The 25674-nt window shown below is 43.5% G+C and overlaps 1 protein-coding gene across 4 annotated transcripts in view; it reads right to left on the reverse strand.

Annotated features, from left to right (window-relative positions):
* Nucleotides 1–25674, reverse strand: part of ldlrap1b (low density lipoprotein receptor adaptor protein 1b) — a 35737-nt gene that overhangs the window by 8550 nt on the left and 1513 nt on the right. For all 4 annotated transcript variants that reach the window (XM_080512873.1, XM_080512872.1, XM_080512871.1 and 1 more), the window contains exons 2-6: nucleotides 12320–12462; nucleotides 10703–10815; nucleotides 7200–7314; nucleotides 5684–5756; nucleotides 101–196 (exon numbers count right to left, since the gene is read on the reverse strand). In XM_080512873.1, coding sequence (XP_080368999.1) covers nucleotides 101–196; nucleotides 5684–5756; nucleotides 7200–7314; nucleotides 10703–10815; nucleotides 12320–12462 — 540 coding nt within the window. The remainder of the gene's footprint in view (nucleotides 1–100; nucleotides 197–5683; nucleotides 5757–7199; nucleotides 7315–10702; nucleotides 10816–12319; nucleotides 12463–25674) is intronic.

The following is a 25674-nucleotide window of genomic DNA, read 5'->3' on the forward strand; positions in this document are numbered from 1 at the left end:
TTGACAAGTGGCTGAGTATTCTTCCCTCCCCCGAGGCTACGGACGCCGGGGACGGAGACGGAGACGGGGAAAAGACGTGATGGTGGGTGACGTGACTCACCTCCTCCCTTCAGGCTGCCCAGGCTGGCCGAGCTGTCCGACTGAGAGTTGCTGGCTCCTTCCCCGTCTGAGCCCGACTTCGCTCGCTTCTCTTTCTCTGTGCAAGCACAAGACAAAAAAAAAAAAAACGAACAAGTCAGTCAAGGCAAGCAACGTTTGAGCCAGGATACTGTAAGCACAAGGTCAAGCAAAGCACATCAAACTTTTATTATTTCAGTTTCACTAACCAAGAACATGGTACGTGTAAACAAACTAGTGGAAGTGAAATGGCAGGTAAGGTTACGCCATACGCCAGCTCCAACCTGCAGTGGAGGGCACGCCGGGGCTGTGAAGATTTTAACACTTCGTAGAGCGTTTAAACAGAGGAGGCATGGCGCGTCTGGATCAGGCGGACCGGTGAGAGGGTTTCGCTCAAAGAGCAGGTCGCCAAGTGCAACTGAAAACGGCTTTCAATTCGATTCTGTGCACAACAGAGCTCCGTTGAATTCAGACCAGCAGAGCAGTGGCACAATCTGTATTTATTAGGCTTTTGAGTGCCGCTTTTTAAGAAGAAGTGCACTCCGCATGAAGCGAAGCAATAAAGCTTCTCGTTTTGAGAAGAACTAATTTAATAACACTAGATTTCGTTTGTCGCTCTGACAGTTACCTGGAAGTAGATTTGGAAAAGGGAGTTTTGTTCCATTCCCTGAGATAAATATTCAGCTTATGCAGAGTTTTGGAAGCGAGGATGATGCATTGTGGGAGAAACGGGCAGAGTTGGAGTGCGAGAGAGGAATAGGACTCCAAACACCATAGAGTATATATATATATATATATATATATATATATATATATATATATATGATACTGTATGCAACATGTAAAGACCTGTGAATGTGTAGGCCGGTAGGAATTTAAATGAGTTTTTACACTGAACATCTCAAAGAATTAGAAAAATGTGAGAGAATATTTTTGAACATATGCACAATGCATACAATGCAAACTCCCTTTTATCGACACGTCATAGATCGAACACTAATAGTCAGTATAGTACCAAATGTGGGGGGAAAAGGAATGTAGGAACCTTGAAGAGATCTTCAGGAATTTCACTTTACATTTTTTTTTTCTGCCATTCAAGAGCCACCAAAGTTTTTCCAAATGATATTTGAATAATTGCCCTATAAAAAGGTTAAAGATCAGCAGACACTATTCTCCACTAAACTAAATCTCCTCCTCAGCCTTGACCCGCCATCAGAGGAAGACGCATCAAGAATTCACAGAGAAAAAAATGTGTTATGTGTTCCTGTGATAAATCCCCCAGGAGTCATGGGGCCGACCCACTGTTACTCCGGTTTTCAGTCACCGCTGCTGGAAAAGAAATATGCTTTTCTGATGCTCCCACAGCAAGGAGACCGTTATGTTTCATCAGCATCCCTGGTTTAAAAAAAAAAAAAAAAAGAAAGAAAAAAAAAATTCCATTTCCCATGAGCCTGGGTAGCTTAGCAATGGCAGTGCTACAAAAAAATCCCCCGGGCACCTGTTTTCTCTCCTTGTGGACCTTTCAGCGTGAAAAACAGTATCAAGCTCTCACTAAGCACTCGGTGGACATACAGAGAAACCAGTTCACAGCTTGCCGTCGTCGTATGCAGTGATTATTCTCTGAACACGGATGTATAGAGAGACATGGGCAGCTGTAATATAGTGAAAAATGTGGGTCAGGCATGTGTGGTGCACTGTGGAGAGCCTCTGTAGGTGGCGGAGGAGAGTTTGAATATTATAAATAAAGCAGACAGACCTACAGTGGAACCCCCCCCCTACTTCCTGCCATGAACCTCCTGGGTGTTGTAACTGTATTAAAACATACTCAAAACACAATTTCTTTCCTCCCGATTTCACCTTCCTTTTCAGTGTCACAAGAGAACTCTTTTTTTAATTTTTTTTTTAAAGAATACCCTCCCTTTAACCTCGAATTGCCCCCCCTATTCCAGAAAGAAGGGACAACAGCTCATTAAATTAAAACGGGGGCACGACGCCCACCCTGAAGATTTGAGGCGAGGAGCGGCGAGAGGCAGAAGGAGAGCTGGGTGGATGTGTACGGGAAATGAAAATCCAAAGGATGTCTGCACTTAAGGAGTTGTTAATATTCAACTTTGAAATGCGGGGAGAAAACAAATGAGGAGGCGTGGGTAAAGAGTGCGGGGCCTTGATCTAGTGGAGGGGGGGGGGAATAAAATAAAAAATAAAAACACAATCCCCAAAATGGAAATGTGCCCACATGCAAACGTTCCAAAAGCAAAACGGAGAGGAGGACTGGGAGCGAATGTGGCATGAGAGGAAGAGGCGGGAGCAATTTTTATACAGTGTGCGTCTCTAAAGGACTGAATAAATAAGTGTGCCTTCACATGAGGCAGATCAATGACAGCGACACTGAATCTGTCAGAGGGGGCTGAGCGCCAACTGACACATGCACACAATAATTTTCCTTTCCCTCTCACACTTCACTTCACCCCCCCCCCTTCTGTTACTTTCCTCTTCGCCACTCCGTACCAGTAAGCAGAAGCAAGTGGTGGGGTGAGGAAGAGGAGGGGAGAGAAAACAATTCAACAGCATGCATCGTGTGCGTGATTCCAGGTGGCAGAGGCGCGACATCAGGCAGCGACACATGAAAATTCAATGCACCACCACATGCGGCACGTGCGCGGAGATGCCGGGTGGCGCTGGGGCAGGAACGGGTATTGTGTGGGCGAGAACCGCTCATTGACACTGGATTCACACATGCAGTAAATCACATGCGTGTTCTGCTGAGCTGTACGAAAGAATGAGCCGCCCCGTGTGCGACGGCGTCCTTACGCAGCACTTTTGATTGCCTGCTTGTGTCCACGGTTGTGCCTGAATGGGCGCGTTTCTTATCTCCTCAGTGCTCCCCCTATTAGAAATGCTCACATATTCATGGAGGACGAACAGCGAACCCGTCTTGCATAAAAGAGAACAAAAACCCCAGAATTCCTGGAGAAACTCTCGTTACTTTCAACATTTTACATCCGTCTTTTTCGTGGCTCATATTTTAAATCTGTAGCAGCAGTGTGGCAGAAATGTCTGTCAAGAAACACACAAGGGCTGCAGAAACCTGACTGAAGGCTGTGGTGATGGCAATGATGGGAGTCGTCGTTGCAGCCTTCAGTCTTTAGCTGAGGTAGAATGAATTGACTGCAAAGTCTTCTTTTGTCAAGTTGTCAGACTATACTTTCATCAAATCCACACATTTAGAAACACACAAATTGTGACGGCTGCCATACAAGGTGCTCAACTTCCACTGGGTTCCATCAGGTGGAAGAAGACCAAGCAGAGACGGGACTTCCACAGGAAGCTTGATCCACACTGTCCCTTATTATATACATATTAGTTTCTCCGTCAACTTAATACACGTTTTAATCCTTAAGATCCCTAATCACACTTTCTACTGCAGTCAATTCAAGTGTTCATCACAATGACGCGTTTAGAGGCGTCAGTCACTCGGAAGCAGAATTCCCCGAGGACTGGATTGTGACACACCAGTAGAGAACGTGAGCGGCGTTTTCAGACGACAGTGCGGCAGGTTACTTTTATCCTGACGACGCGTCGATGCAACAGCTAATCCTGCTCGGTACGAGAAGAGCCGCGGGTTCAGACATTTGGCCGTCTGTGTGACGGCGCGAAGATAAAACAGCGGAACGCCTCGTTATTCCTCTGATGGCCTCCATGCCAGCTTTTGAGGTACTATCAGAGGCGCAACAGGGGCTGGGGGGGGGGGGGGGGGGGGGGGGGGGGGGGGGGGTTCAGTGTGAACAGGCAAGCAAATGGCACAGCGAGTGCCATAGAGACAAATGAACACAGGTGTGTGTGTTGGGAGTCTGTCATATCTCATCGTCCCCACAAACACACACATACCAACTAAACTGATGTTCCTGTGAATACATTAACCCAGCAGAGATATTGTCATTTGCCACAGTGGAGTTCTGTTTGAAAAGAAAAAATGTGCACACACAGATTTCTAACTAAATTGAGGTATTTGGTTTGTGTGTGTGTGTATGTGTGTGGTAGCAGATTGGGATTAAGTTTCACATTCAAAAGTCCATGACAAGCAATGATTATGAGGAATTCTCCACAACAAAAAGCGAAACGTGAAATTTTGATTTCATTGTTATTGCGTGAAGATCATTTCCTCTTTTTACTTGTCCGAAAAAAAGAAAAAAAAAAAGATTAAGGAAGGTTTATTTTCCAATATAAATAAAAAGAACAGTTTGTCTTTTCATCAGATTTAGGAAAAAAAACACACAAAAAAACAGGTTTTCAAGGTCTGGAGACGGCTCATGCACATTACACCGGCGCTGGCCTCTCTGCAGTGGCTCCCTGTTCAAGAAAGGGCAGCCCACATAATATCAAGTTGCAGAGCACCATCATCTCTATCCTTTCAGCCATTTATGTGTCCACTCTTGCTTTGTGATCTCTCACAGTACTATAAATGGCCCAAACATCAGGGGTAAAAAAAAAATGTGTAGGTCAGCAGGTGTTGTCACGTCAAGCTCTAGTGCTTTAATGCATTCTACCTGCAGATGTCACACTGGCCTGTTCTGAGGAGGTTTTCACATTTAAGTTGAAGACTGAGTGGGATCAGGTTCAGCCATTGTTTTAGTCGCACAACACGATTGGTGGAAATGGCAGTTCGTGGACGATGAGCTAAGAAACATTACATTTGAATCAAAGTGGGCTGTTTGTTGCGCAAGAATGAACAGAGGAAAAAACTGAAGAGCAAATTAACCAAATGCACACACAAAAAAAATTAAACAGAATGATCTTCCTCTTCATTCAGCCACAAAAGATTCAAAACTGCAAAAACATACCGAGAAGACATTTTCACCGCCATTCCTGGTAAGTTGTTTGTTTGTTTTTTTGCACTGTAACAATGTTTTCGTCAAACTAAGTACAAGCTCACGTGTAGAGTCTATTTTCACAGCTCCAGAAATCTCAAAGCTCTTCACACTGTTCGCCATTGCAAGAAGCTCAGCCTCCATTGGGAACTATGTGGAGTCCTTTGCCTTAAAGGGCGAGATTGGAGAGGCAAACCATCAACCACTTTGCTCTACAATCACAGGGTATAAACGTGAAGTACAATGAAGCAGCAATTAAGAAAAACCCTCTGCTCCCAGAAAGGAAAGTCTGAAGATCACTATAAAGGCAACCTGAACTTGACTCCAGCATCCCACCTTCGCCTCGGGCTGTTCTTTATTCCTCCGTGTGTCAACACAGGGATGAGTCTTTTAACTATAACAGAGTTGTCTTTAATGAAGAGGTGTTACGAAGCTGAAACTGGCCTCCCTGCTGTCAAGGAGATGATTTAACTACTGAGGAGGAATTAAGAGGGACATTCCTTTATGTGTTTGAGCAGCGACTGGCGGGGGAAGGAAATGGGTCTCTAGTATTTCATGCAACCTCTGTAGAGCATGTCAAGGCGGAGATCAAGCGGACAGGGAAATTGATGTCGTATTGGAAAGATGAGAGGAAAATTCACTGCGACAAGGAGGATGAAAAATACCAACGGCGTAGAGGCGGCTGTGGCTGTGCTTACCTTCCTTGGCGGCTTGCCAGAATTCAAACGCCACTCTGAAGGCCTGAGCCACTGTTAGGGTTACCGCCTGAGCCTGTTGGAGTAAAAAGAGAGAGAGAGAGAGAGAGAGAGAGAGAGAAAGATGGGCGGGAGGAGGAGTGAACACAATACTCACAAGCATCTCATCAGGAAGGAAACAAGCAGGAGGCTGATGACTGTGACACAAACAGGAACTGACCTCTTACAACAAGACCTTTACTTTATAGATACTTGAAGGGGGGAAAAAAGGAAGAGAACCCTGTGGACCTCATGTCAAGTTGTTTACGTAACTGGGAGGATATCTGGCCTTTTGACCACAACTAAATTAGTGAGGGGAAGGAAGTGGAGGGAGTGGCTCAACTCCTTCAGCGAACCTCCAGGGATGCAGAGAATGCCGAGAGAGGGATGACAGTCTCCGCACCCTTCGTGCTCTCACTCATTTCTTTCTCCTGACATCATATTTGTGCCTTTCGAAAAAAGAAAAAAAAAGGTTTTGCTTCTCGGGGCTCTGAAAGGTACTGTACGTTTCCAAGTGCGACCTGAAGCAAAAATTCAGTTGCATAAAGAATCTGCAGCAACGGTCTCATGGTGCGTTTATTTTTATATTATGAAATTAAAGGAACAGACCCCCTTTTTGGAGACATATCCTCGTTACCCATTTCCATTTTAAAGAGTGCTACATGTTTTATCTCTCCGAGCACATTGTAGGTTTACAATCATGCCATTTCCTGTCGCACTGCTTTTCGTGACGACACTCAGCCACTTCTATCTCCACTCTGATTAAATCAATGAATTAATCAAGTGGATTAAACAAATGTAGGCAGCAGGTGAAAAATATAATGCAGTTTACTGAAAACCAATTGTATATTTCATATTTATTTTGTTTGCATGATCTACACTGTCACAAGTGTAGGAGGATTAAACCCCCTCAAAGCCTTTATATATAGCCCACAACTGTAAGACTTCAAGTTTATACAAACCTTGTATTTTAAATCCTCTTCATTTCACTCAAGTTATGTAGGATCTTGACGTCTTTATTTCACTAGACAAGCATCAAGAGCTGACCTTTTATACATTTTATCAACCCTGAGGAATCCACATTTTTGCCATTGTAAACCAAAGTAACTCCACCCCACTACTACTAAATTTAGACATGGGCCCACATCTACTAGATCTACAGATTACTGTTTAACACGAAAGGCTTTCAATCTGTAGCCCTGCGTTAAATTTGTTTTGTCTTTTGTTTTTTCAAAAGAAACAAATCTTTCTGAGGGGAAATGTTTGGCAAACGTGAACACTCCTGTGTCCTGCCAAATTGAAAGTGAGAAATAAGGCAGCAAATAATTCTTTTGGGTTATTTAGATCCAGTTGCTATTAAACTCTTATAGGAGGCAGGAGTATGTTTAAACAGATTTATGGGATTGCGGTGTATAAAATGGCCGACCTATTCTCAGTGGTGGGTCTCAGCTTGTGTCACGATGTTTCTTCATTTACTCACCATTTTTCTCTTGGAGCAGAGGAAGGCGTGACACTCTAAAGTCTCATTATGTTGGCTCTGGACAATGTAGGCAAACACTTTATCGTGCATCTTGTCCGCAGTGCAATATGATATTCTGAAACACACACACACAAAAGCATTCATTTGTACAGAGAATACACACTCTTTATAGAATCATTGCAGATCGAGTGAGAGCCATTGGGAAACTTTATCTGCACTAAGCCTTTAAGCTAGTGCAGCAATCTGATTTAAACTGTTCAATCCAGCATTTCTCAAACTGTTGCAGGGGAGAAGAAAAAAAAAAAATCCCGTTCTTAAGGCCAGCTGTGCTCACAATCTCAGCCCTGTGCACACGATCACGTACATACCCCAGCTGTGTGCAGGTACACAGCTGAACAATATCATGAATTTGAACCGAACACGTGTTTAGTGCACATCTGTGCTGTTTCGCTAAAGGCAGTTCTTTTTTTTTCTTCTTTTTTTTTGATTACCGCATCGCACTGCGCCCGCCTGAGACACACATGGTTTTAAATTGCAGCCCTTTTAGACAGGGCCGTGCCCGTAAAGCACACGACAGGGACCCGCTCAGGCAGAGGTGGTTCCGTCTGTGTTTTTTTTTGTCGGGAAGACGTGTCGTGCTGATGCGAGGTTCCTTTGTCATGCGTGCAACAGAGATATCGGTCTTGATTGTCAGCATCAGGTGCAGGAGGGACTTTTAAAAGTCGGGCCATAATGCTCCAACATTACACCATTACGCTTCATTACACCATTTCGTCGTCATGCTGCTACTTGAATACCAACTTGAATACCAACGCAATGAGCACGTTGGCTGGCCGAGGAGGGATACCCGAGAGGACCGAGGGAGTCGAGAATGAACGGGTGCCATCTGTCCTTCTCTTCTCCTTCACAGATCAGCGCTTTACAGAGGGAAAGTCACACACTCACTTTACTGACAGGGGGGGGGGGGCGTGGATGGAGCAAACGCACAATTACAAGTGAGGGAGCGAGAGTTTGAAGAAGAGGACCAATCTCGGTTGGGGTCGGCCCAAAATCCACTGACATTTACGGGACAATTTTTGGGAGGGTGTTGAGGAAATGTTCATGTTGATCCACTTTTATAGACGGTTCATCTTCTCAGCACCACAGCAGGTGACAAGACAACAAGCTGCATTAAGTCTCCATGCCATCGCAAGGTCACAGCCAGCCTCGCCTCACGCAGTCAGCGTTTTAACTGCTCCTACAGACTATTTAATTCCTTAAATGAGAGGATTTGTAACGACCGCAACACTTAACTGGTGATTCGCTACGGAAATACACAGAAGTTTGGGTCGTTTTTTTTGCACAGAGTAGACACAAAAGTCACTGGAGCTGAGGCATAAGGCTGAATCATTTTGAGCTCCAGGAGAGAGTGGGAGTGAAGATGTGAGGAAAAGATACTGTGTGAGGTGAAAAAAAAAGAAAAATGGTGCTGGTTAGTGTTCGAGATGCAACAGGAAATTGGCTTTTTGTGGTTTGCCCTTTTGATTGATTTGAATTTCTCCATCATCACATTCACTGATAGCAGACACACAGCCTATAGAAGCAGGAGTGGCACATGAGGGGAAAAAAAAACCTTTTTGTCTCAGATATCCTTCAAGTAAACATTCAAGCGAAATAAAACCAGAGGAAAAGCCAGGGAATCGTGATTATTTTGAATATATCCTCAGTAAACAAGTCAGCCTTGGTTTACTGTGTATACATCAATGGACGCTATACGAACAGGAACTGCTATTAGGGCCGTCTGCATCGTTTTAATGCTGGCAATTTCCTAAAAGGAAATAAACTGGTCCAAAAGAACCACGAAGTTCAATAACTGTGGTTGTATGCCTTCCCCAACCAGCGAAACAATGGAGATTAATGCCTTTCTCCACTCACAATATATATATGAGAGTCCAGGAAAGTAAGAAAATATATTAAATCTAGGATTTCCTGAGGTAGAGAATGTACAGAAACGACAAATGTGAGGTAAGCGGGAACTCGTTTCAACCTTTAGCCATCGAAACTTAATTGCGGCTGTCATGAGTAAGACTTAAGATGCGGAGTTTAGCCGACATTACGTTAGAAAGACTGAGAACATAATGCAACTCGCACCCATTGCTAGGTGGAGGCATGGACGCAGGGTTCAAGTCGTAGACCGGACCATAATCCAATGAAACCACAGTAATGTTATATTTCTTTTCAGATCAGAAAAGCTCAGAAAAGAAACACAAAGGTTTAGGGAGCAAGTATTTTGGTCTGATGCCGATTGTGAGACGACCTCGGCCTTTCCCGCAAACTGGAAATTAATTACAAAAGCTGTCGAAGCAGCATTTTAAAGCCTTTGAACCAAATGTTAACAATTCCAAGCACCTGTTGTGAGCCCCTCACGTTTAACTCACTCAGTTAAGCGTCTACAAATTGTTTCTCGCATTGCATCTCGGTGCCGTTTTAATGTTCTTCTCCACAAAAGTGGGAGCAGATTTCTGTGCCCAAAACATACAGACAAGCTCACTTTTTCATGGATATTTGCAAAGGAAAAAACTGTGTTACATCATTCAGTACTGTTATCCGACTGTCTGAAGTTAAGCTGATGAAAAGCTCTTACCGTGTTACAACAGCAACTGAAATCAATTCAAGTTTTATCGTAATCTGGAACGGTGAGGTCTCTCACGGGTTCAGTCCAACAAAGAAACAACAGCTCGAAAGGTGCAGTGACGAGATTTTTAATATAGATAAACTGTGTACCGTGGAGAAATGAAAACCATGAGGTGGCAGCAATTGCTCAGGGACAAGTGGAGGAATATTAACAATATTGCAAAGGCGGGAGGACTGACCCCTCCCTCTGAAATGACAGGAAAACGGCCAAGCTGGCCAGCAGACGCATCTTATCGCTCGGTATCCAAGTGCGCAGCTCGAAAAATTGTCAATCATTGTTCTGAATCTGACAGATTTTTAGAGGGAATTTTTTTCCAACACATGCTTGGAGGAAGGAAGTGATGGAAAAATCCCATCTCTCAGTCATAAATGTGGAATTTTAGAGAAGTGATTCAAGCTCAGCTCATAAGCTCCAGGCCAATGGAGGCGAGGCGCTTTGAGAGTGCAGGCTGTGGCAGGCATGTGAGATCTGTCGGCATTTACTGAAGACAAGCCTGTGGTGTATGTGTGTGTGTGTGTGCGTGTGTCTGTCAGTCAATGACACCGAAGGTAAAAGCTTAGATATACAGATGTTGAAGTGCTCCTCAGAGAGCCAAGATTGACGAGACGTGCTGCTGATTGACTGACTCGCCTCCCTCCCTTCCTCTCACACATGCACACAAACTGGAACTCCACCGCGACCCTTCAGTGACAAATGACAGCAGGTGACACACGACTATTTCTCTGAGAGTGACATCAACGAGCTTAGTGTAAAACCGTTTCCACATCTGGACAGCTACGGTGGGGAAATGCCAGCTCCTGTCTGAGGAGTTGGGTAGAGGTAGACTTACCTGTAAATTGAGATATTTTCTATCAGCTGGTTTGAGGCACTGTCGTAAAGGATGATTCCACGAGGGGACACCGTTAACGTGACTTTCTGGAGCTTTTTTCCACTGGCTTTGGCCTGCCGAGGGGGGGGAAGAGGTGGAGACCACAGAGAGAAAAGAGGGCGTGTGAGAACAGCAGAAAACAACATTCAACAATATAAATATATAAATACCTGACAATGAAAATCTACCGATGCCAGTGAACGATGTCGGCTAAAAATAGTCGCGTTGCAAAGCCTGATTCCCTGTTGACAGACTTAATCTGAGAGCGAGTCAAAGAATACTTCCGAAATACAGTGCGGAGCTGCTTGCAGTGTGCAAAATGGATTTCATAGAACCGATTAAAATTTTGCTGTCTGCTAAACAAAACATAACAGCGATGCAAGAATGACAAATGTATGATCATATGCAGTACAGCAGCAGTGCCAGACATGCAGCCAGTGGGTCCAATCCGGTAGAAGGAATGTCCCGCCACAAGTTTTGACTCCAACCCCGATCCAACATCCTCAGATCCTGACACTTTCCCAATCCAATACAGTTCCTCATATATCTGCATAATCCAAGTACCTTCAGGAAATAAGTAAACAAAGCAATCCAAGAATTGAGCTGTTGTTTTACTAGCATTCATCTATGAGGAATTCACTCAGAATGAACATAGAATGTAGACGTGCTCCAACATTTTAACTCCTTAGGAAAATGCAAACTATTGTTTTAGAGTACATCTAGTGTCACTTTGACAAATCACGTTGTTTTCTGCTGCATTACTCTTGGTTGTTAGTAGCTATAGTAGCAATACTCACAAGGTACACTGCAATTTCTGGCACTGTTAGAAAATGATCTCGGGTTATGCGATGTCAACTGTCTGTCAAAAGTTTGCGAATCGCTCTCGCTCGATGACATAAAACCAGATTTTCAGCCATGATCAAAAACATTGTCCATCCAATCCAAAGTCTTTGTTTTAACAACCCATCAGAAACCCAAATGAGAACAAACTCGATGACACTTGGTCTTAATTTACCAAGTCTACAGAAAATGACAGACCTTGTGGGAAAAAAAAAAAAAAAAAAACACTTCAGCAGCCCAGCTTCCCCCTTTCAGAGGGGCACGAACAGATTAGCCCAAATCACAGCGCGGGCCTCCCTCGCCATACATCACCGTGTCGCGAGTCCCACCATTCTGCCACAGCTAACTTCATTACCCACTGAGCTGCCAGATCCAATAACATTAAGCCTTTTCTACCATGATAAAGCTGCCTCAGCCATACACTTAGCAACACTGTCCACTCTAATTGCATCCTCCTCTAAATGTCACCCGGGGCCTCGGGGAAGGGAGCAGGCAGCCAACCACTCACTTTTCACTGAGGTGTCAGTCTGATTGTTAAAAAAAAAAAAAAGAAGAAGAAGAAGTGAAAACTACCGAATGATTTCGAAGTGGCAGAGGTGATGGTGTGGAGAAATTGTTATTTATGCTTGAGGGAAGCTCATTTTCTGGGAATAGTTTTTGGAATTGAGGTGTATTAGAGAGATTTTGGGTGCCCCGCATTTAAAGCTGCTTCAATTAAGTGTGTGTTTTCTTGCTTACCGTGGCCACTATCCTCTTGACAGCTGCTGCAGACAGTTCCTCTCCTTTGGGCTGCTCAACCATCGTGACCCCCAGGTACTTGAGCTGGAACACCATGCCCTCCAGCAGGGTCTCTCTCGTGTCTGTCCAGTTCTCCGGAAGCTCTGTAAGGAGACACACACACACACACACACACACACACAGAAATTAGTGACACTGCAGTACACTAACAACCCTGCTGTTGGTACTGTAAGGCAGGCCTCAAAATCCTCCGTCAGACATGTCAGGACATTGGAGTATTCCCTTCGGTCCATTGCTGGATGTCAGATTCGGTTACATTCGCGGTGATGGCGCCCAAACTCTGCCCTCATTATGGGTGTGTGGAACAAGTGCATGCCCCCCCCCCCCCAATTCTCCCCACACACAGAAATGTGCTCCACACCGAGTCACGTTTTACCTCCACATATAAATCACAAAGTTAAGCACTGCTGTTTAGGAAAAGGGATATTCTCGTCGATTTTTTCAGCTGCTCCCTTTGAGAGACCCCGCTGTAGACCGTCGAGGAGGTGGATGAAAGGGGGGATACTGGCAAAGCTGGAATCCATCATGGACAACGCTTCTCATCCCCATCCACGACACTGTGGGAGCATTAACCAGCTGGTTCAGCGGCAGACTGCTGCAGCCACCATCCATGAAGGAGCGACCAGGTCATTCACACCTGATCCCACGAGTCTGTTCAATAGCAGGAACTGAGTAATGAACTATGCAAATACCACTGTTGTACTGTGAATATTAATACTATGAGTATTTTTCCACCCGTATTTCCACGTATAGATACATATACATTTATGTCATTTTATTGCGTGTAACAATGCTGACTGTCTTTAAGTATTTGCGCAATGTTGAGCTGCTGTGACTGAAATTCCCCATGTGGGATTAATAAAGTCTGATCTTATCTGATCATCTGCCTCCCATCCATCTCATCCCATCTTGTAACAATTCCTTTAAAACGCCCAGAAGAAAATGCTGTTTTGTGGGCTGTAAAAGCTTCTAAATACTGCCTTTACTGCATGTTAGAGACAGATTTTTAAGTTCCACTGAAAGCCAGGATCACCCACAACCAAAACAAACATACCCATATCTGCGTGTATGATTTGTATATAGACCTTAATTGAATTTTCAGTCATACAATTATTCTTTTGTTTTGTTTTATGGTTAAAATTGGCTTTTCTGTGTGGCGTTTACATGTTTATCTGAACATGCATGTTTTTATCTGGGTTTCATTCTAGAGTCTGAATATATAATTTAGAGAGAGAAAAAAAACCTTTGGTAGATCCTCAGCAGGGACTCAAGAAACTAATCTTCAGTTTATTTGGTATGGCTGGTGTAAAAGCAGTTTTACATCAGTAAAAAAAAACCCTAATCAATAAATGGTGTGATGATCATAAATACTGTAAAACCCATAGCTTCTTCTCATTCATCACTATTACATAGTCAACACACACTAACCCAATGACTTATATACTATGGAAGCAAAGGCAATGAGAAAAGAATCCTCTGGAGTGATGTGTACGCCAACAATTACACCATATGCACAGCAGGAAAGAAAATGAGCCGCCGGTTTCTTTTCCACAAGTCATAAGTTATTGTAACCGTAAGCTGCTACAGCCGTTGTGCTCACAGCCATCAGAAAACAGCAGTGTCTGTGTGTGAAACAACAAATCGCTAAGACATGTGTTCAACATTCAGAAGCCTTCAAGCAAACTTGAATGTGGAAATTCACACTGGCGCTTCATTACGATTGAGCCATTTGCTCCAATAATAAACATGCCAACTTCTCCTTGAAGCTCATAAAAGCTTTATGGGCTTGAAGTGTGTGTGCGTGTGTGTGTGTGTGTGTCTAATCGAAGAGCAGAGCAAATTAATTTACCTCCTCAAAAAAAAAAACATTTAAAATGTGACCACTGATAATATCATCCATCTTCCTGTGGGGTCTCCTACACATCCATAATGTTAAAGGTGATTGAAATCGGAGCCTGTTGTTACTGGCGCCATGTTATTAGCTGATGTGCAGCCCTGCATAAATAGTACTAACTCTGTGTTGTCTGACCCTTTCATTAGTTTCAATAGCCGTTGTTGGATTTCAGTAGAAATACGAGCTCCCCCCTCGATAAACAGCCAGGTATTCTTGTACACATTTCATACCACCACAGTCAGCAGGACCCATGAAAAACTGATTACACTTGTTAACGAAATGTCAGGAATTTGTGTCTTCCAATACGAAAAGGTAATGTTTACTTGTTTGTTTGTCAATGGGAACCTGAAGTGGTGGTGGCGACAGTGCTGCTGCAGTTGCTGTGTGATGTAGTGCGAGGATAGTGCAAAAGCAATCGCACCACAGTGCGTACCAATCACCTCGAATACACAAGTTCGATGTAAAAATGTTCCAGTTGCCTTTTCGCTGAATGCCCACAGACATAATTTAATGAATTGTTTGTCCATATCTCTGTTTGATTAAGACTTAATGGTTGAGTAGGAACAATCTGCACTTCTGCAATTCTGCCGATATCAGCATTTAGTGTCTGCAATCCGTCAGCATATTCGTCTTTAACAACTTCCAGGTCATATTGTAAAAGTCCCTCTTTTGTACTGACGTAAACATTGTGATCAGCGTCATTAAAAACTAGCGGAGTCTGTCTTCTTTGTCAACTATGGCGAGAAATAGGAAGTTTATGGGGCCTCATGTCTCTCAAATAAACATTTTAAATTCACTACAACTTGATTTTTTTTTTTTTTTTTAAGTAGTGACAGCAATATTCTCCGAGGTGTACGACGCGTTCTGGACGACAGCAACCACAATTTGTTGGTTTGCCTCTGGCCGGTGTGCGTGTTCACGCCTGAATTTAACGGTGCTTCTCCAATAAAATGCATATTTACTCCACGATCATCCGGATTAATGAGTTCCTTTACATGCCCTATGACGTAGTAGAGCGGATGAGTCACATCCTTCATGATCTGAGTACTTCCCGTCAATGCACTGACCATGAAGGTAGAGGCTGTTGAGCGGAGCTGCTCGCGTTGATGCCGATGCTGTGCAGAGGAAATTTGCATATAATTTGCCTACGGAGTGAAAATTGGGCTTAAAACAGCCCAAGATATTATCTTGCGTGAATGTGGACGCAAAATTTGTAGAATCTCTTCAAGGCGCTGCTTGTAAATAATGTTATAGTAAAGGAACTGAGACGTCGCAGACGGAAGCTCAGTGCGTTGGCGAAGATTATGAAATATATTTTCAGGTAAAAACAAAATAAGGTAGAGATGACATGTTCCAGATTTGGCTCACATTTTCAATAACCAACTGTCCATAATGGACATTATACATTCCCATCAGTCTGACCTGCTGATCAAACCCACAGAAGCAGAATGCAAACGTTAAATGTAGACATTTGCCACAGATTGAAAGATTCTTTTCATGGGGACTTGAGTGGATTGATAGAATACACAGGCACATAATGTCTCTGATTTATGACCATCACAGGCCTAAATCTATAAACAGATTAAATGAGGAAATCCTCTGAACAACAATTATTTTAATCTGTTGTACATGTAACTAAATTTAATGACCCCATTATAGTTCGATCGGTTTCATTTCATTTCTGACTCCAGAGCTGCTACATATCTTCTCCATGTTCGCGGTTTCAGTTTTAATTGAGTAAATTAATTTAGTGCTTAACAAGTATAAATGAAATAGTCGTGACCGTTCTAATTGCTTGGGGTTGAATGATGAAGCATTTAGTCACTTATTTAACAATTAAAAGAATATGCATCTAAATCCAATACTGTCTTTCCCGTCGCAAGACTATCAATGTCCACAGCATTGTATGTGAACGTTATTATTCAGTTTGAGGAACCATATCATTAGGGGAACACAATCCATCTGGAAATGGCAGCGAAGGCAAACCCATAATAATCCTTTCTTCTTCAGCCAAACGAAGTCGACCGCGAGCGGGTACAGAGAATGGTTTTTAATGGTCTAAATACAGCCCCAGTCAAAGCTATACTTAAGTAATGGGTGAGTCCCGGCAGGGAACACCCAGAGTAAGGTCAAGGTCTTTGAGCTCTTAAGTGTGGGGAACAGAGCGGGCCGTCCTCTACTGCTGATCCTGCAGTTACATTAGTGCTTGGGTAAGAGACACCTCCACTGTAATACAACCCGGTGGGAGGAATCACGAGCTGCTCGCGACCTGAATCAACTCGCCAAGTGGCCCAAGTGGATCATAAATGTCCATTACGAGGTGAAGCCACTTACACAAATATGATGGGGATAGTGCGGGCTCAACCTTGGCGCATGTGACCCCCCCCAACATGGAGCGTTTGCTTGCATTTGCAAAAGCGGCAGTGAACCTCTAGTCCAGAGGTTCCCAATGTTTACAAAAGGAAACACTGCCGACAGGTCGGCTTTAGTGCCAAAGTGAGAGATGTGCCGAGAATAACACTGAGCGATACAAGGCTTTGGGGAGATACCGGTCACATGATACAAGCCGCCAAAGCAGACCGCTTGATCTGGTCCAGCCGAGATTTCAAAAGCAAGCCCCTTTTCTTCAACTGCCCATACTAATGACTCCCATGTGGGACGTCTCTGGGGACGACCAGCGCAGACTTGGGAACACCCCGTCCCTGGAGACATGGAGGATGGTATAGTGGGGACCACACTACACAGATCACAGGAGATCTGACACATTCTGCATTTGTCCAGGCTGCTAAAAGAGCAATAAAACAGCAGCTTTCTTAAATTAAAAAAAAAAGAAAAAAGGCACAAGGGCAGTTTATAAGCATGAACCGCAGCTATTTTTAGAAACGGTGCACAAACCGAGAGTGCCGCTTTGTATCCAATAATAATCCATTTTCAGACTGGTCACATTTGCATTCACACAACCAACCTCCCCCACCTACTATAACCACCGGCAGCTCGCAGCCCCCTCTGCGGCAGCTCGCTGCAGCTGGGCTGCTGATTAGAGCAAACTTCAAACGCTTCTTGGCTACGCTGGAGCCGCGGACGGTCAGTGGGAGCTGCTCGTCTGGGCGACACTTGCCTGTAAATAAGCCGGAGAGAGAGAGCGAGCCACAGTGTGTGGTGGTGGTTGCTCAGGAAAAGGGGTTTGTACTGGTGGGGGAGAGATGGAGAGAGCCACATCTCCAGAGTCACAAGGTTTGATCTTCAGAAAGGCTGGTGGAAGACAATAAACCTGGGCGGTAGGTTTGGACTCGTTCCGGCTCCTGCTTTGCAAGTCTGAACAGACCCTGATGGCTGCCACCGAACACCGGTGATCCCATGCAAGGTGATCGGAAACATACTTTCAGATATAGTGGATATATGGCATTCCTGAACATGTAAAACATTCAAAAGAAGGGGACTGAAAAGGTATTTAATTGAAGACTGTAGGCTTGTGATCTGATCAGTGCAGCCTCCTCTTTGTAAGACATGTGGAAAGCAGGAGTTGATTTTTTTTTTTTACAGCACCTAAGCTGCATGAAAAGACAAAAGCTATAATTAGTGTTCCAACCAGGTTTTTGGTCTCACTCAAGACAGGGCGAGCGGCAAGTTTAGCAGAGCAGCAAGTTTACGGCTTTATCAGTGTAGGTCACCCATGTTTTCAAACTACTTAGAAAACAATAATCAATTTGTGGCTTCAGTCCTTCAAAGACCGTCAGGATTCTCGGTCTGTGTGATACCGTATATACGGGTGTCCTTTTTGGTCAGCTGAACCAACACAAAATAACAATCATCTCCATTGATCTACAAAGGTAACCAACACTTAGATCACAATCACTCACACCAGTCTTACATTATAGCAAAATGTGTAAATGTATTGGTAAATGACAAAGTACAAAAAAATTGAACAATACAAGATCATCATTTGAAGGAGAAAAAAAAAAAAACATCCTGCTGGCCGCTTGCTGTGGACTGAGGTTATGCCTACATACAGTCGTCAAGATGATCCATTTAACAAACAATATTTCTCATTAAATGACAATTGCAAACTGCTGTCTTGCCGATTATGGATCAACAAACAAACCAAGTACTAAACTGATTACTAAAGGTCAACAATTTGAACAGTTGATACAAGTGCTGCAGCACATGTTGAGTAATCCAATCAAAAAAACTACTTTAAGCTAATATCTATTGCTTGGGATTTGTACTCCTGCAAAACTGTTTTTCTTATTCTTGGACCCAATTTTGACAAAGTCACTGATTTTTCTTTTTTCTTTTTTAAATCATAGGCACATGTGCAGTTCCCACAAGCAGAATGTCAGCGATAAAGAGAGGTAGTGTTGAGCTTTGCTCAAATGATGTGACAAGAACAATCTGAGAGAAGTCCCAAACCAGTGCCAAGAGAAAAGCTTTTTTTCTCAGCCCTCAGAAAAAAAAAGAAAACACATTTCTTTGTTCTTCCAGAGTATAGATTTTGAGCCCAAGCTCATGAAACTGACAAACCTTGTAAAGCTCAACCTTAAAAAAAAACAAAAAAGCAAACACCTCCAGAATGCAAATTATGCATCAATGGATGTTTTAGGAACAATCGAACAGAACATGAGTTTCAGGAAGTCAGAAAAAGTATTTGGTTTTTTTTGTCTTCACAAGCCTGTGAAACAAAGTAGTACTTCAGCCTTCAGCCATCTACTGTGTGTCCACAACATGTGGGTTTGTTGAAATAAGTCCTGCAATGGTACATTATGCTCATAGGGAGACGCTCACCATTCACTGCAGTATTCTCACACAGCCAACAGTAAAAGTCCACTCTGCCTTCTCCTGCTCCAGGCAAGTCTCAACACTCCGCTGGCAACACAGGGAAAGACAGGAGGAGAGAGAGGAGGGGGGGGGGGGGGTGGACACACATCCAGCTGCTTCCTCGCTGTGCTCTCTCCCTTAATCTGGATTGAAGCCACAAGCGTTTAAAATTTCTGAAATCAAACCCGAGATGATATTTGAAAAGCAGAAAGGTGTCACGGTGGAGAAAGGTCAAACATTCGGGATCAAACGTTCTTCTAATCGACTTGGAGAACAGGTCATTACAGCAATTACGTTTCGGCATGCAGGCCGTCTCTGTTGCACAACAGTGTCAGATTGTGTTTTCCTGCACATTACAGATTCCTAAAAACAGATATTTCACAATATTTCAGGTTTGTCGTCATTCCTGTAAAGCGGTCTGCACTTGAAACAACTTCTCAAGTACTAAAAGAATTATTTAGGACCAGGCACATGGTACTAGCAATACCAGTAATAACATTGGCTGCAGGTACGACTGTCTACTAAAGTAAGGCAGGTTATTGCACCTGGAGGGTTCAATGAAGCTATGAATCCAGACAGAGGGTCTTTCCGTTGTCAGTGAGTTCTGACTGTCAGGCCAAGCTGCAACGTCTGATGACGCAAGAGCGTAGTGGAGGAGGAAGATATACTGGAGACGTCATAGCTTCTCTGTGGAGATCCACTCAATTGAGTCCATGCATAAGCTGGGACTTTCATGAAGTTTTAATGAAGCAAATGCTGCAGAGAGTTAGGGTCTTTTGATGCAACCAGAGATTTGGAGAGGTAAGACAGCACAGAGGTCTCTTGGAATTATAATGAAAGGGATTTGCATGCCGAGCCTGTGTGGTATCGGAGACGGAAACACTGGTGGATGCAATAGTGACGACGGGTGCTTGGGTCAACCCAACAAATAGGAAATGAAGCAGGCGGTTGGGACACGGAGGGTCAGAGAGGATCAGTATCGCCGTCATAGTCACCAGACGGCAACAGGGACGGTAATTAGGAAAGAATATCCGCTCTTTCTGACCTCTGCTTCGAGACGGGAGGAGAACAGACGGACAGAGGGAGAAGGGCCGTGCAGAGAAGAAAGTCAGACGGAGGCACACAGATGAGCAGAAATAGCAAACTGAACTGCTGAAGAGAAGAAGAAAAAAAAAAAAGAAGAAACCGTGACACGCAGTCAAATGCCAGATAAAATATGCAAATGATGGCCAAAAGTGAAGAATTCCCACCATAAATCCAGACAAACACACACACCCTCTGCTCGACAAAAGTAATGGACAATTAGGGAGCTGCAACAGTTTAATCACCGTGGAAACAGTAGGAGCGCCATGCAGAGAGTGCAGGCTAAATAATGTAGTTAACACTCCGGTGCTGCAAGATACAGGCACAAAAACACAAATCACTGAGGCCATACAGACGGCTCAGGGGAGCTTTATCGCTGCAAATCTCACTCGCTCCCAGCTAACAGTAATAGTATTTCTTTGCTTGTAAATGATTGAAAATGCTCCTATAAACACAAGATATTATTGGCCAACTGTTGAGAGGCTACAGGAGATGGATAGGACTAAATTACAGACGCTTCCTCACGGCGACTCAGTATGATCAGACTGAAACCGATTCAGAGGTGACAAAAGTAGAGGAGGTGTCACTCGTTTGGCGAGTCAGTCCTCCTGAGAGTCCAACACAATGATTTATCATCGCACTGGGCAGGAAAAGACAACGATCCCAGATTTAGAGGAAGGGAATATAAACGGTCATAAACTTCTTATTGGCATTGTCTTACAACATTTTCCTCCTATCGCGGTCAGAAAGAACATTGTTGCTGCCACATTCTTGAGGTCTTATAATTTACAATGGACTTCTTTATCCACCTGCAAACTCTACGGCTAGTATACTGTTGTCCTGGAGGCCATATTGGCTGCACTCCCTTTTATCGTACGTGGTTAAGGAATCCACAGGAGGTTATTATCTGCACACTGAAGATTTCATCTGGACAGAACTCGGCCTCGAAAAAAAAGTGTTGGTATTTCATCATAGTATTAAGGCCATTGAAAAATACACAAGTGTACAAGAGGTATCCAGATGTACACTTTAAAAGTTCTGAGCCATTTCAGTTGTTTTGACTCTCTATGCTCTTTTCCTCCTTATATTTTGATCCACAACAATACTATTAGTTATATTGTATGTTTTGAAACTGTCTGCTGTGCCGCTACCATTTCTCTGGAGAGGACTCTTCATGAAACAAACTTATCTCAAGGTGATTTTACTGGGTACAACAAAAGTTAATAGTATTGATAAAAACAATTTAAAAGTTGTACCATGTTAAAGGTGGCCCACAAAATGACCACAGAATGGATAGATCAGGCCTCATCATCTGACTGATGTACAGAACTCCATCCTGTGTATAACTCAGTTAATCGACGACGACTGATGGAATTTGCTTGAGTTAACGTGTAGCGTAAGACAAAGTAAAGATAAGTGCTATACAGTAGCTAAAGACTCTGTAAATCTGTTTCAATAAGTAATTAAACCCGTTTCCTTTATGGAGTGGGGGGGAGGGATCATTAAATGACTGCTATTTCCTGAAAAAGCCAAAAAGCCAAAAAGCCAGAGTTGGATTGCAGTGACAGTGAAAGGGTCGTCGCAGCAATCTGACACATGCTGGCTCAACACACAAACACAAAAGATTTTGAGGTCAACGGTCAAAGTGTCGATGGCGCTTCACAGCTGCAGTTGGCTGCTGCATTAAGAGTTTCTTCCATTATAAAGATTTGAGAGTAGCTTCAGACCAAGGAGGACTCGGAAAAAAATATCCCAGTGCGTCTATCTGAACGCTCTGGATTTCAAACCCCGAACGACTCGTTTTTGCTGGACACACTCCTGCCCATGAGAATATCTTGACCCGTGTTTCTGTTGGTTTAATACACACAAACACAGAGATCTGGCAAATAATAAGGTTGCGCTCAATTTCTGTTCTGCTTAGAGATATGCGTCAGAAAGCTGTGTTGACTGGCTCTTTTTCTTGTGGACCTCTAAGAGACCCGTGTTCAGTCAAAGGCAACACAACTTGCTCTGCATGCAACCACACTATGTGGCCAGCGGGTGCAACCTGAAGCCGGTTATCAACGCAAAGTTGAATTTCAGGAAACATGCCAATGCCTCTCACATTCCAGCACAAGTAGTAGAGCAACAAGCTTTTGGATTCTGATGCAATTCCTCATTTATCTTTTTGTCAGCAACTCCAAAGAATAAATCAGCCTTTGTAGGACTTCCACTCGCCTCAACAACAACAACAACATAAGTACAAAAAAAAAAAAAAAAAGACCTATCCAAGCATTATTAGATTCCAATCAGGCAATCTCCACAGTTGGAGCTAATTTAGAAAACTGCAGACTCAGATGAGGAAAGATGCCTGAAGGGCTTCACAGAGCACAAAGCTCGTTGAGAGAGATCCACACAACTTCCAGCGGTGCCTCGGAAAAGTTAACTTCTGCATTTCCATTGCAGGACTGCGGATGTAACCAGGTTATAGGAAGAGAGTCTGTCTGCCTGTATGTTTTGTTCGCCCGAGTGATTTCAGCACAAGTTGGGAGTTGAGCACCATCATCACTAATTCCTAACAAAAGCCATTATGGGGGAAAGACAGAGACCGAGCATTGTTATACAGAGAAAGACTGAGCTTCAGCTGAAAGGGGAAAAAGTGTGTTAGTCCACATGGGACAATTGTCACGGTCTGTCCCTGCCTGGTACAAAGAAGGATCCCTGACGAAAGCGCCAGCCCCCTCTTGACATCGGTTTCCCTGAAAAATGTTTGACATATTATTGGAAAAGCCGAGTCAAAGTCTCTCTGTGTGACATATTAGATTCTTGTTCACTAAAGAGACGACCGATACAAAGGGAGTCAAATGAACAGTGAGGAGTGATCCATACAATGTGACATCTTGTTTTTACTCCTTGGGCACCAGTATGCTTCAGTCTTCTTCACAAACTAGCATATGATATTCTTAGATATCAATGTTTCAGCGTTCCCAACGACACAGAGGATGGAGCCCTCCACTCTTCATTTAAGAAGCATTTAAAAACAATTTAATTTGGGAAGAGGAAAGGATTTGGCGAGGCTGAACGTCTTAAAAGTTAAGTCCTGGTATCGAGACGTGTCTGTCAGTGTTGTCGAAAAAATCCACTCAAAGAAGGAAAGTGACGAGAGGGAAGAGAAGCGAGTGGCCATGCCAGTGAGGGATTACAGCCGGTGACCTGCTGAGGCCAGAATGTACTCTCGACAACAATCTGGGTTATGAAACTGATCCGAAAAGCACCCTGCTCTCAGCCGCACTAAATAACAGCAACTGGATTTTAATGCAACTCATGACAGACAGAAATAGTCAAAATAATATATATTAGGAATAATTACACTCTTTTTTCTTTTTTTTGTCGAGGAATACTGCCGGTAGATGTCATGAATCGGTTTTCTAGAGGACGAGAGTGACACACCACCTGAATTCAGCCGGGAGGGAGGCATAACAACACACTGATCCAAGACCTTCAGCAACAGAATGGACCCAATTAAAATGAAAGAATATGGACGTCACTCTGTGCTCGAGTTCCTTCAGAACAGAAACGACCCACAAGGATCGAAACACAAAGACGGAGCCATAGGACAGCAGGAGTGGAAAATATAAATAAACCTGGGCTTTGTTTGAATCTCTGATGTCACATCCTGCCTGAAGGACTGACATGTTTGCCTTAGTGAACCAGCTGTCAAAATATTGCAAAAATGCACTGTTTATTTTTTTTAACCCCTCAAAACCATTTTCAGCCCATAGATTATAATTTAGGACTTAAACTACCATAGAAATCTGCCAAGAGTGAGAACTTCAACCTCCTTGTCCAAGACAACTACAACTTTCCCTATCTGACAGTTTTTGATAAAGCATTGCAATTAAACAACCATTACAGAACACATTATTTTCCAGGTTCATAACATAGTTCTATAGGATACTAGTACCATCTTTTCTCCTGCATAGGGTTAGCATGCTCACTGGTGTTGGATGAGGCTGGCGAGTGCAAGGTATTTCCTCATTTCTGCCGGCCGGTCAAACACCAGCACAACTAGACAGACAGGTTATAGCGGGGAGGTTTAAACCAGACGCACAATAATGCATCACCCCTGCTAAAAGAGCCTAAACAGTTCAGTCGACCGTCTTGCATTACTTGAACAAACTAACAGAGGCAGACCTCATTCCTGGGAACAGTCTGACTGGCTCTATCTAAATACACTGTGTGTAATTAGTATTTATAGGTCTTCCTCTTAGTGGTGGTGTTTATTTAGTCAGCGAGCTGCCCTTGCGACAATGCCTTGTGACAAATGAACTGCGGACTACCACACCGGCCATATGTCTAGACATATGGCTGGAGCAGATTACATCAATTATTCCTTACGAGGAAGGCGAAGTGGTTCGACACTGAAAATCTTCTCAGCTTCACAGAAAAGCTTCTTCTCCTTTTAAAAAAAACAACACTATTTTCCACTTTGAAAAACTGGGGCAAATATATATACCGTCTATTTATTTAAAAACAAACCATTAATTAAAAAGAGAATTTCAGCGAGAGCTTGGTTTATTCATTTCAACGAGATGTGCGTTTTTCTTTTTATCCATCTGTACAATGTCGTCTGGAGTGAACTTTTGGCTAGCACAAAAAAAAAAAAACAAATCAAATACGGTGTTTACGCTCAAACAACACATGGGGATAGCTCACATAACAAAATATAATATGCAATTCAACTATGTATAAATGGTATCAACGGATCAACCTTTCCTTCGCCTCTACATTTTCCTGTGACGAGATGCTCATGTGAGTGAGACGACACCAAAATAACAATTACCACATTTAAAGTGATCATATGTTTCCAGCTCAGTCAGCTGGAGCCAGGGAACACTAAACATCCATTTCTCCACAGAGGATTAAAATTGCCCTTCAGGAAAAAACAGTGACGGAGCACGATGATTGCACAGCTCAGTCCACACATGACACTGCTCACCGAGTCCGCACGGAGAAGCAGCTTAAAGATACAGGAGATCCAACAGTGCTGTAAATCACAAGGACTTTACAACTGCATAAAGGATTCCTGCAGGGAAGTAATCTCCATTACAGCTCTCGCAGCTGACTTTGTGCAGGGGACACTGACACTGGCCGGCCAGGAGCAAGACCGGAGATGTTGTGGTACCTGGCCCGAGGAGATAAGGCGGTTGAGAGGGTGAATGATACTTAATGGCAAGTTTAAAGTGCCAATAATAATTATATATATATATAACACACTGTCACTGACACGATCTGCTTCGGTTCGCCAATTAAACTCAAACGTATGTGTTTGGACTGTGAGAGGAAACCAGATGACACGCACACACTGAAAGGCCCATCCGAACTGAACCCACATTCTGATATCTCGCTGCTTCAAATATTGAAAAACCTCACAGAAGACAGCGTTTTGACCAGGAACGTGGGAGGGAGCCGTCTCTCTTCAATGCAGACAGGGATTTTCTGTTGCCCACACTTTTGATATTGG

This window comes from Blennius ocellaris (assembly GCF_963422515.1).
Source record: "Blennius ocellaris genome assembly, chromosome: 17".
Taxonomy (NCBI): domain Eukaryota; kingdom Metazoa; phylum Chordata; class Actinopteri; order Blenniiformes; family Blenniidae; genus Blennius; species Blennius ocellaris.